The 12797-nt window shown below is 36.2% G+C and overlaps 1 protein-coding gene across 1 annotated transcript; it reads right to left on the bottom strand.

The window, feature by feature from the left end:
- Positions 1-11233: 11233 nt before the first annotated feature.
- On the bottom strand, positions 11234-12196 carry LOC123245560 (olfactory receptor 6K6-like). Its single transcript, XM_044674509.1, has one exon. It carries the CDS (start codon positions 12188-12190, stop codon positions 11234-11236), a length of 957 nt encoding a protein of 318 aa, XP_044530444.1. The 5' UTR covers positions 12191-12196.
- Between the last annotated feature and the right edge of the window lie 601 nt (positions 12197-12797).

Here is a 12797-nt window from a genome sequence, read left to right as displayed (position 1 = left end):
GATAAAACACCAAGACAAATTTCAGCCTAGTCATCATTCATTAATCATGAATCCTGAACACATGAGAATTGAATTCATAAACTTTTGTTTTATCTTCAGCACTATAAATTCCATCTCCTCTTTCTGTATCAAGATTTTCTCTTGACAATCTCTATTCTCTACATAATGACTAAAATTTCTCATTTGAAATATTGCCCATCCTTGTGTAGAGTAGGATCTCTATCAGTGCCATCTAATTCATTTGGATTCAAGTGCAATGACTTCTTATTTAGCCATCTCTTTTAAGCTTCCCTTGATCTCTTCGCCTATAATTGCAGATTTATTGCTGGTCACTGCTGGTATTTTCATAGAATGGGCTCATGCTATGAACCTTTTGCTTATAAGTTCAGAGCCCAAATAAAAATTATAATTTGTCTGAAAATAACACAATGAACCAAGGATTGTTGCCAAATCCTCGTTTCATTCAGGAATCTAAGACAAAACATGTTATGGGAACAGTAGTTCCATAAGGGAAAGTTTAAAATAAAAATTCTCCTATTTTCTGAAACAAAACAAAACAAAACCCCAATAACAACAGCAAAAACCACAATGGCTTACTGAATGCACTTGTTAGGGATAAGGAAGAAAGAGCAAGTTGGAATAATATCATTTTGCACTAAGGGTAATTCTGTACTCACGATCTCCTTTGGTAAGAGTTCCCTCTTTCCCTGAACAACTGGTTCTGATGGAGACCAAAACCCCAAATAGATCACAAGAAGAAGAGAAGATTCACTTAGAACTGTCTACTATAACTGAGACAAAACCCTGGCTATTGGGCTATGGGCGGGAAATGGAGAGATGAAGCCTCCCCAGGCCTAAAGCCTCGTTGTGAAAAATCCACATTATCTGTACCAGACAGAATCAACTCAGTCCTCTCTCCAGTTGCTACATGACTCAGCAGGTTCCTGAGGTGTCTTTAAGTCTATAAAAGAGGGTAAGAAAAATGATGAATTAGTTGAGAAAACATTAGCTTGAATATAAAGCAAGGAATATATTTCTGATTATGATTTGTTTTATTTTTTAAGGAATAAAGTCCATATGTCAGCAAGCACTTACACAGTGCCAACTATGCATGCCAGGTCTGTGCTAAGAACTGAGGGACACAAAGAAATGAAAGAAAAAGATCAGTTAATCACAAGGATGGAGTGTTCCTCCAGCTCATTTATCTAAGCTCCCAGGCACACAGAACCTCAGAGTAGAAAGGCAGTTCAGAGATCATCTAGGGTATGGGTGGGTTCTTAAGCTTTTTTATTATTTTGTTCTGTTGCTACCTTTGGAAGTCTGATGAAGACTATAGACAGCTTCCTAGACTGATGTTTTTTTTTAATTTATAGAATAAAATGCATAGAATTATAAATTTTAATGACAATAAGTTACTATATAAATTATTTTTTAAATGTCATGAACCCTAGGTTAAAAATCCATCATCTACTCCCCTCCTTTGAGAAGAGAAATCCTCTCTACAAAATCCTGATAAGTCATTACCGAGCTTGAAGGCCTCCAGTAATATGGATTCAGAATGATGAGACAGGGAACCCATTTTACCTTGAAATAATTTTAATTTTTAGTATGTTTGCCCTAAATTGTCTTTACCTCTTTTCAATCCTTCTTATTTTCCTCAGTGCTCCTAGTTTTTTTTTTCTCATGGTCTCAAGAAAATCCTTTTTTTACTTATCATAGTCCTTCAAAAATTTGAAGTCAGCATCATGACTCTCTAAGCTTTCTTTACTTCGTTTTTCATAGCTAGACATTTCTTCAAATGATCTTTATATGAGGATGACTTGAAGATCCTTTACTGTTTTAATTGTCCTCTCCTAAATCATTGGAGTGGGTTAATCTCTTATACTTCTAGATTTGTTCTTTCATTCATATGAATATAATTTAGTATCATAGATCTAGACTTGAAAGGGACTTCAGAAGCCATATGATCTTACAGATGAGGAAACTAAGGCCTAAGGATAAGTGATTTTCCCAAGGTATATGAGTAGTAAGCACATCCCAGAAGGGACTTGAACCCAGGGCTCCTTGTGAGAAAGCCAGTGCTCATTTCACTGATTCAGATCACAACTGGAAAGAGAAGAAGGAACAGAAAGAGGTTAAAGAAAATGATAAGAGAAGGAAGAGGAATTAGATGATCTGTATGTTAGAAACTTAGCTTGAAAATTCTTAGTTTAGATTTACTCAGTTTCCAAAATGATTTTTCTTGCTGAAGTTTCACATTTCTCTGAGTTTTTCCAATGGCAATTTCCAATGGTGCTTATTTCCAAGAAAATTCCTAGTCATAGAAATGCCATATGCTCTTCTGTGCTCCTATGTACTGAGGCATGGGGGATGGATTTGGTGAATTGCTAAAACTATGGACAGCTAACATTCTATCAAGGATGGATCTGTTAGCAATGACTAATTAGAAGGAGACCTTACCCAGGGAAGGTAAATGAAAAGAGAAGGTTAGAGAACTGCTCTGAACCAGACATTCCCCTCCCTTCATGGAAAATAAGGGAAGAAATATAAACTGTTAGTAAGTTAGGCTTATTGGATATAGATAAAATCATACAATAAATTAATAGTTTCACTATATTGAATTCCCAATTCATTTTTATTTTGTGTTCATTTCCTTATGGCAGTAGCAAACACTCTTGGTAAGCCTGCTTGACACAGTGTTTTGTTTTTGAGATTATTTCTAAAGTCACATGTTTTAAGGAACATTTTATTATAACTTTAACAAAGAAGGATAGATGCCTTGTTAAACTACATTCTTTAAGGTTCTTTTCTACTCTGATTTATATGTGTGAATATAGATATGAATATGTGAATGTAGATATGAAAATATCTTATATTTTGTTGTATAAATAATTTTATTTTTGCACAAATCCATATTTGTTCTAGCCGATCATGACCACCGTTCTCATTAGCCCCATCTAACAGCTGTTAGATAATTATATTTTATTCTTATGGATTAGAGCTGAAAGTGACTAGCCGACCAATGATTCCAATTGAGAGTAACATTGTTTGAAGGCTACCAGTCCAGGTCATGAGAGATGAGCATTACAGACCAAGTCATGTTTAGCATGGAGAGAAAAATGAGACAGGTAAGCTGAGTAATGAAGTTACTCAAAATAAAGAATAGATAAAGAAAGCTTATCATATGAAAATATTCTAGACCATTTTAGAGCATCACAGAGCAGATTCATTAGTACACATATCCTTAACAGCCACTAAAGATGAGTAAGCAAGAAGTCTCAAATGAAACATTTTAAAAGCCTAAGATCATGTCCAGAAATCTACAGAGTTGTATCAAGGATTGGATTAAAAAGGCCAGGAGAGGTACTGGGCTATAACTGGCTCAAACAGATGCAAGAAGTTGTCTTTTAAAGTAGACAAATGAGATATATCTATTCAGCTCCATCTTGATTGTCCAGGTTTCCTGTAGTTAAAAAGACAATCTGTGGGGACCACTAGATGATGAATAGATTAAGAGCCAGGCCTAGAGATAGAAGGTACTGGCTTCAAATGTGGTCTCACACACTTCCTAGCTATGTGATCCTGGGTAAGTCACTTAACCCCCATTGACTAGCTCTTACCACTCTTCTGTCTGGGAACCAATACACAATATTGATTCTAATACAGAAGGTAAGGATTTTTTTTAAAAAAAAAGCTATCTGATCCCTAAAGAAAATCATTCATTGTCAGGAGACTCAGGAACTCCATGTCTCAACTTCCTCTTTATCAATGTTTTCATTCTCCCAAGGAGTGGTAACAATTAGGCAGTAGAAGTATCCAAGAGGAGCAGACAGATTAAGAGGCAGAGGAGTGATAGACAGACAGATAGATAGATAGATAGATAGATAGATAGATAGATAGATAGATAGATAGATAGACAGACAGACTGAATATTAGTATGTTCTAGGCATTCTGCTAAGCACTGGGTAACAAATTAAAGGAAGAGACACAGTTCTTGCCTTCCAGAAACTCACATTTAAATGAGGGAAGAACTCACTAATGAGGTTGTTGGAAAGTAGGCAAGGGAGGGCAGAGGTGGACACTGGGTGAAGTGGCTTAGGAAGAGGCAGGGTCTGTGCCATGAAAGTGGTTCCAGACTAGCAGGGATAATTGAAGAAATGCATGTTAAAACCATGACATGGGGGTTGGGGGGCAGACCAAAAATGGCAGAGAAGATATACAGATCCTTCTGAAATCTACCAAATTACTCTCTAAAAACTCTGATACAATGCCTCAAAAATGAATTCTGGAGCAACATAATCCATAAAAAGATAAGGTCAAGTAATTTTTCAGCCCAAAATAACTTAGAGGTCTGGCACAGAAAATCTAGGGCACTGGGGTGGACGTGGAGTCCAGTACACTAGGGCAGGCCTTACCTGGGTTACAGCTCTTGGGTGCAGCTAAAGCATCAGCAAAGGCTTCTGGAGCTCTTAGACACAGACAATAATCAGGGGAGGGGGTCGGACAACTGCTCAGAAGGAGATTAGAGGGTTCCCTTTGCTTTATCTGGTTGCAAGATTGTTGTTGCATTACCCATACTCAGAACCAGGTTGCAGACCAGGGCCCCAATTTCAGAATGAGGAGAAATAGGTCGCAATCACAGGAGAGCCTTGTCACAATTACAAAAGGAGAAAGATGCCTTAGGGTTACTCACATACTAGAACTCAGGCCAGGAGAGTAAGAAACAAATCCATCCTAACATCATAAAGAACTAAAAGCAGATAGATCTCCAGAACAATCTCTGAAGGAAGCTACACAAAGAACCTGAAGTATGGAACAGTGTTCCCTTTAGCAGTTATAGATTAAATTATTTTTAATTAAAATTAAGTTCTTTTAATTAATTAATTTTATTTAATTTAAGATTCAATTAAAATTAAAATATTTTAATTAAAAGAAAAGAAAAGGACTGAAAAAAACAACAAAAAGTAGTGACAGGAAACAACAAAATGCAAACTCAGAAGAAGACAACAAAATCAATATTGCTGCATACAAAGCCTCCAAGAAAAATATTATTTACTCTCAAGTCCAAAATGAAGTAATGGAGATGCTCAAAAAGGATTTTTAAAATAAAGTAACAAAGATAGAAGGAAAATTGAGAAAAGAAATAAGAGTGATACAGGAAAGTATGAAAAAAGAGTCAATAACTTGGTAAAGGAGACACAAAAAATGCCAAGGAAATTAATATCTTAAAAAATGGACTAGGACAACTGGTAAAAGAGGTACAAAAATCCAATGAAGAGAAAAACTTTTTAAAAAGCAGAATTGGCCAAATGGAAAAAAATACACAACAATGCACAAAAGAGAACTTCTTGAAAGGCATAATCAGCCTTATAGAAAAAGAGATACAAGAATTCACTGAAGAAAAGCAGTCTTAACAAAGTAAAAGTGGCCAAATGTAAAAGGAGATAGAAAAGCTCACTCAAGAAGATCATACCTTAAAAATTAGTATTGTACAAATAGAAGCCATTTGACTCCATAGACATCAAGAAACAATTGAACAAAATCCAAAGAATAAAATATTGAAGAAGATGTGAAACATCTCATTGAAAAAACAACTGACCTGGAAAATAAGTCCAGGAGAGATAATGTAAAAATTATTGGACTAACTGAAAGCCATGATCAAAAAAGAGCTTAGATATCATCATTCCAGAAATTATAAAGAAAACTTCCCCAATAGTCTAGAATCACAGGGCAAAATAGAAATTGAAAATCAACCAATCATTTCCTAAAAGAGATCACAAAAGGATAACTCCCAGGAATATTAGAGTCAAATTCCAGAACTCCAAGGTCAAGGAGAAAATGTTCTAAGTAGCCAAAAAGAAACAATTTAAATATCATGGAGCCACAGTTGGGATAGCATAAGATTTAGCAGTTTCTACATTAAAGGATTGGAAGGCTTGTGATATGATATTTCAGAGGACAAAGGAACTAAGACTTCAACAAAGAATCACTTACCCAGAAAAATTGAGCATAATCCCTTGGGGGGGGATGAGCATTAAATGAAATAGAGGATTTTTAATTCTGTTTTTTTTAAACCCTTGTACTTCGGTGTATTGTCTCATAGGTGGAAGATTGGTAAGGGTGGGCAATGGGGGTCAAGTGACTTGCCCAGTGTCACACAGCTGGGAAGTGGCTGAGGCCGGGTTTGAACCCAGGACCTCCTGTCTCTAGGCCTGACTCTCACTCCACTGAGCTACCCAGCTGCCCAGGACTTTTAAATATTCCTTATGAAAAGACCAGAGCTGAATGGAAAATTTGACTGTCATATACAAGACTCAAAAGAATCATAAAACGGTAAACATGAAAGAAAATTCCAAATACATTCAATAAGGTTAAACTATGACATCTCTATATAGGAGGTGATGATTCTTTCAACTCCAAAGAACTTTGTCATTATTATGGCAGTTAGAAGTAGCATATATAGACAGAGGGAAAAAATATTTAAAGAAACATATTTGGTGGGGAGCAAAGAATTAGAAAGTGAGGAGAGACCCATTGGTTGGGGGAAAACTGAGTAATTTATAATATATGGTTGTAATGGAATACTATTATACTGTAAAAAAATGACAAGCAGAAGGAGCTCAGAAAAAGCTGGAAAAATCTTACCTGAACTGAAGGTGAGTGATGTAAATAGAACCAGGAGAACATTGTATATGGTGACAGGAATACTATACAATGAACAACTGTGAATAATAGCTATTCTCAACAATACAATGATACAAAAGTACCCCAAAGGACTCATGATGAAAAAAATCATCTGTTTCCAGAAAAAAAGTAACTCTGAATCCAGTCTGAATCCAGACCAAAAAACCTTTTTAAACTTTATCTTATTTTTTTTCTATTTGAGTTTCCTTCCACAAAAGGATTAATAATCTATATGAGATTCCTTACCACCATGGGGTGAGAGGGTGGAGGAGGGACAGAGAGAGGGAGAGAATTCGAGAATCAATCTTCTTTTAAAAATGTTGGGAAGTGGAAACACAGAAGAAAAACAACCACTTGAACACATGGGTTGATGTGGACATGATTGGGGATGTAGACTTGAAAGGACCACACCAATGCAACTATCAATAATATGTAAATAAGTCTTGATTGATGACACATGTTAAAACCAGTGGAAATGTGCATTGGCTATGGAGGGGGTGAAGGGGGGGTGAAGGGGAAAGTAAAAACATGAATAATGTGACCATAGAACATTTTTCTTAAAAAAAAACAAAATATTTAAATATAAAAATAAATAAACAAATAAACAAATAATGTTGGGGGGTGGGGAGCTGGGTGACTCAGTGGATTGAGAGCCAGGCCTAGAGATGGGAGGTCCTAGGGTTCAAATCTGGCCTCAGTTACTTCCTAGCTGTGTGACCCTGGGCAAGTCCCTTAACCCCCATTGCGTATACCCTTACCACTTTTCTGCCTTGGAGCCAATATACAGTATTGACTCCAAGATGGAAGGTAAGGGTTTAAAAAATGTTGGAAACTTTTTAAATGTAATTGGGAAAATATAAAATAAAATTTTATTAGGGAAAAACATGACATATAATGGGACACAAACACATATGAACCATCAAGAATTTTGAAGCATAATATTTAAAAAGAGTTTGGAAGAAACAGGAGAAGTCAGGTGGAGGAAGAGTAGAGTAATTAAAATTGCATGAAATGAATCAGGAAAGACATTACAGAAGATAATATACTTAAATAGAGATTTGAAAATAGAAGAGGAGACACAGTTTGGCAGCAAAGGGAATGGAAGGCATGTCACCTTAGAGCAGTGGCCTGCTTATTAGATCTGAGAACAAGTGAAATAAATATTATTGGAGAGAGTCAATGTCTATAATGATTGAGTTCTACATTATTTTGCTTTTCTCTTCAAGAGCTCATAACACTTTTATATCAGTTGTTTCATATATATTGAAAGTGATCTTTGGAACAGGCAGGATAAAGATTGTGTCCTTGTATTTGTGGATGGGAAACAACAAAGCAAAACAAAACTGAAGCCCTTTGTGCTGAGCACACTGTAAGTACTGAACTAAATGCTTATTAACTTGATTATATAGCCACAAGTCAGGAGAGAACTCAGGGCTGTAAGGTATGTCCTTTTTTCTCAAACCAGCTAAGATGGCAGGGGTTCCCTCTGTCAAATTCTATGCTAAACAAGACACAGTTTCTTATCCTGAAGTCAGGAAGACAAAAGCTTTTTTGTGTACTTGGGAGCAAAAAGAAGAAAATTTGCCCTGTTCCCATGTAAATTCTTACCCCTTCAGTACTGCCCTAGTTATTAATATGAAGGGCATTAAGGGTCCCACAGCCAAAAGAAAGTCTAACAGGAGAGATACTTATATATTATCACCTCTGAGCAGATCTGGGCTTCCCCACGGCAAGCTAATCAGGTCTTCCCAGACAGCTCTCCTCCACCCCTCCTTATTGTCACCAGAGCCAAGCTCTAGGCTTGACATCAGCCTCTCCTTAATTCTCTCTCTTCTTGAATTTATCTTTGACTCAGCCTTCAAAGTAATTTTCTTAAAGCACAAGTCTGACCGTGTCAAACTCCTGATCAATACACTCCAGTCACTTAGGGTCAAATGCAAACTTTTCCATTTGGCATTTAAAGCCCTTTGCAACCTAGCCTCAACCTACTTTTCTAATCTAATACATTACTCTCTTAACATTCTACAATCCAGGCAAATTTCTTGCTGTCCCTCACACGTGTCATTCCATTACCTGGCTTCCTGTCTTTGCACTGACTATCCCTCATGCTTAGAATGTACTCCCTTAGGACCCTCACCTCTGAAAATACCTAGTTTCTTTCATACCAGCCCACTTTCTACTTTCTACATGTTTTCCTCCCCTAATTAACTCAGCCAATAGTGTTTTCTGCATCCCTCCACCTAAAAAAATTATATATATTATATATATATCTTGTAACTTACTTTTTTCATGAAAGGTAGTATGATGGGCTGGGGACAACTTTTTAAGAAAAATTGCTTCATTGATAGAGGAAATCCCTTTCAAAACAACCCACTATACCATTAAAAGAGATAAAAAAATCTAGAATCTCCTATTTCACATAGCTATAACTAGAGATGAGTAGCTACATGGCATGGTGGATGCCTCGGACACTTCTAGCTATGTTACTCTGGCCAAGTCACTTAATTCTATTTGCCTCAGTTTCCTCATCTGTAAAATGAGCCAGGAAAGGAAATGGCAAATCATTCCAGTATCTCTGCCAAGAAAACTCCAAATGGGGTCTCTAACAGTTGGATATGAATGAAAAGTGACTGAATAACAACAACATAACTATATATATATATATGTATATATATGTATTTATTGGTTTCTGTGTATATACACTCAGATATATTCACATGTATTTTGCTTCTCTGAGAAAGAGAAATTCCTTGAGGGTAAAGACAATTTCCTTTCTTACTGTGTCTCCAGAGGTTGACAGGATGCTTGGCATCTGGTAAACTCTTAATAAATACTCGGTCAATTGTTTGCAGACCCTGAGTTTCTTTATCCTGCAGGTATCCTCCGGTAGATTCTCATCTCTGCCTAGCTTGGAACCTTGACAGACATATCTTTGCTAAGGATGAGGGTTTTATGACCTTTCTTGGTTTGTTTTTGTTATTTTAGGAATCTTTTTATCAGCCCTTTTCTTGTGACAGCTTATTTTTCCTTTCTCCAGAATTAATTCTCATTTTCAAAGGACTCTTGAAGCCTTTCTGATGAAAGGACTAGCTCATAACCAAACTAAATATTCCAGTCTTCCTATCAAAGGCAAGAATTGCATTCCTTCTTCTGGGGCCAGGATGCTCCAACAAAACAATCAGGCAAATTTCCATGCCAAGGGATTATTCCAGGATAATAGGTCATTTAGGCTTTGACTCCTTACCCCTAACCCTTTAAAAAAATCCAGCAAGTACCCATTGCTAGACAAATCATCAGGAAAAAGTCCAGTTACTTATGGGCTAACCCTCTATCTACCCAGATACTGTCCCCATTTTTAGAAGCTTGGCTATAACAGGGAAACTTTCTAGCTGACGTGAAAATATGAGTATATCAACATGAAATAACAATGGTATTGATTAGATCTCATATTTCTCTAGTTCCTTACATTTTAAAAAGTGCTTTTTCTCAAAAACAACCCTGTGAGTTATGTAGTACAGTTGTTAATTTATTCATATTATAAAGAAAGAAACTGAGTCTTAGAATGACTAAGTGATTAGTCCAGGGCAATATAACCAGCGAATGGTATTAAAACTCAGTTTTTCTTGTTCTTAGGCCAGCATTCTTTCCATTATATCTAGGCTGCCTCATAAACATACTACCTGGCATATATGAGTTACATAATATATGTTTACTGATTATAAAAAGTTGACATACATATAGGACTTTTCCTAGTAAAATTCCAAGAACATTAACTGAATCTCCTTCCAAATATAAGTACAAAAACATATCTATCAAATTATCTGTCATTTGAATTATCTACATCACTCTTCTCCAAAAATAAGAGTTGACCAGATTTATCAACAGAAATTGCACAGAGCTTTGCAAAACTTCACTTGGATCTGAGGGATGTGACATTTGCCTTTCTGATCCCTAACCTCAGAAAAATGTTTGGGAAGAAAAGATCTCAATTTGGATTCAAAGGTCAGACAATAAAAAACTATCAATTCTTTCTTTCCAATTTTGGTCGTGCTGATTATTGATTCCTCTAGTTTATTTTTGAGCCTATTTAACATACTGACAAAAAAATAGAAAGACTGAGGTCACCATTTACTATATATTAACAGATAAAATAAGTATTGGGACAATATTCTTTGTCTCACACTTATGTAGTCAGCGATTGAATAAATATTTATTAAGCACCTACTATGGGCCAGGCACTGTGTGAAGTTTGGGGATGCAGAGTAAATCAATAAACAGTTCCTGCCACCAAGAAACTCATAATCTAATGGGAGAGACAACAAGCAAGACAAATATGTATAGATATATCTATTGAATAAATAAGAAATAATCAAGAGAGGAATAGCATTAGAATTAAAAGGGATTTAGACTTCAGACTTCTGTAGAAAATGGGATTTTAACTGGGACTTGAAAGAAGCCAGGGAAATCAGAACATGGATATGGATACATATTGGAATCACAGTAATTAAAGCTTTCCAATTTCCACTTTCTAGTAGATACTTCATTTCAGTTAAGTGGAATAGCATGTGAAAATCTTTAATTGACACAAATATTTTTTGATGGCCCCCTTAATCTCCTTGTTCCTCAGACTATAAATAATGGGGTTGAAGAAAGGAGATAACACAGCAAACATCAGACTAATAGTAGTGTCCCACATAAAGGAATACTTGGCATTGAAGCGCAGGTACATGAGGGCTACACTCCCAAAGAAGATCAAGAAAATAGCAAGATGGGAGGCACAGGTGGAGAAGGCCTTGTGGCGCCCCTCAGATGATCGGATCCTCAGAATCACCCCAATAATCTGGATATAGGCCAAAGTAACCAGTGTAATGGCTGAGATGATTTCCATGGCATGGATAATGTCCACAACCTTAATCAATATAATAGAGCTGGTATCAACACAAGCTAGGTTCAGTATGGGGTCAAAGTCACAGAAGATGTTGTGAATTTGATTTGGACCACAAAATGGCAGTGTGGCAATCCAAGCGATTTCAGGTAGAGGAGTAAGGAAGCCAAAGAAGCAACAGCCCAAGGTCAGCAAAGTATAAAGTTGTGGAGTCATGATGGTTGAGTAGCGGAGGGGGTAGCAGATGGCCAGATATCTATCGATGGCCATGGTGGTCAAGAGATAAGCTTCAGTTATGCCAATTGAATGGAAGAAGTACATCTGCAGGAGACAACCAGCTATGGAGATGGTCTTCTGGTCACTTACTAGGTTGGTGAGCATCTTTGGGATGGTGGTTGTGGTGTACCAAATCTCCAGGAAAGCAAGGACACCAATGAAGAAGTACATGGGTGTGTGGAGACGAGATTCTACAATGACAGCAACAAAAACCATGGAGTTGCCTATAATGATGAATAGGTAAATGAAGAGCAGGAGGATGAAGAAAGGAAAGCCACCATCTTGGAAATGTGGGAATGCAGTGAAGAGAAATTCAATAATCACCGTCTGGTTCTCATTCTCCATCCCTCTAGTAACATGTCCTTTGAAAGCAAAATAAGAGACATGGAGACTTCTGGAACTCAAATCCTGAGAATGAGATATACTTGCTAATTTTTACGCTCTGATTAGATGATTGGTCAATTCTTTCATGTACACTATTATATTAGTTCTAACCAAGTACACGATGAGACTCCCAAATAGAGCAATCCTCCACTTCCCAATGACCCATTACTTTACCAAGATGATAATAAACATTGAAATAAATGTATATATTATTTTTATATTATTAAAATATTTTTATTATTTTATTTTATATTATTTTATATTATATTATTTTATATCATTAAGGAAACATACAAGAGTCAGTCTTCCTAATTTGCCTGCTTTCTTCTGCCCAAAGACTTTTATCTTCATATTAACCCTTCCCTTATCTAAAGGAATAGATTTAAAATAAGAAAAAATAAATATGTGTATATGCACATATGTATACAAATACATATATGAAGGAGAAAGCATCAATCAAAGGACCAGTGTCTAAACAACCTGATTCTATGGTTCTGGAAATTCAAACTTGATTATTAAGAACTATTGAAGAATGCCAGAATAAAATATTAACATTCCTCATTCTTTT

This window comes from Gracilinanus agilis, chromosome 4 (assembly GCF_016433145.1).
Source record: "Gracilinanus agilis isolate LMUSP501 chromosome 4, AgileGrace, whole genome shotgun sequence".
NCBI classification, from domain to species: Eukaryota; Metazoa; Chordata; class Mammalia; order Didelphimorphia; family Didelphidae; genus Gracilinanus; species Gracilinanus agilis.
This window is presented reverse-complemented; position numbering and strand designations above follow the sequence as displayed.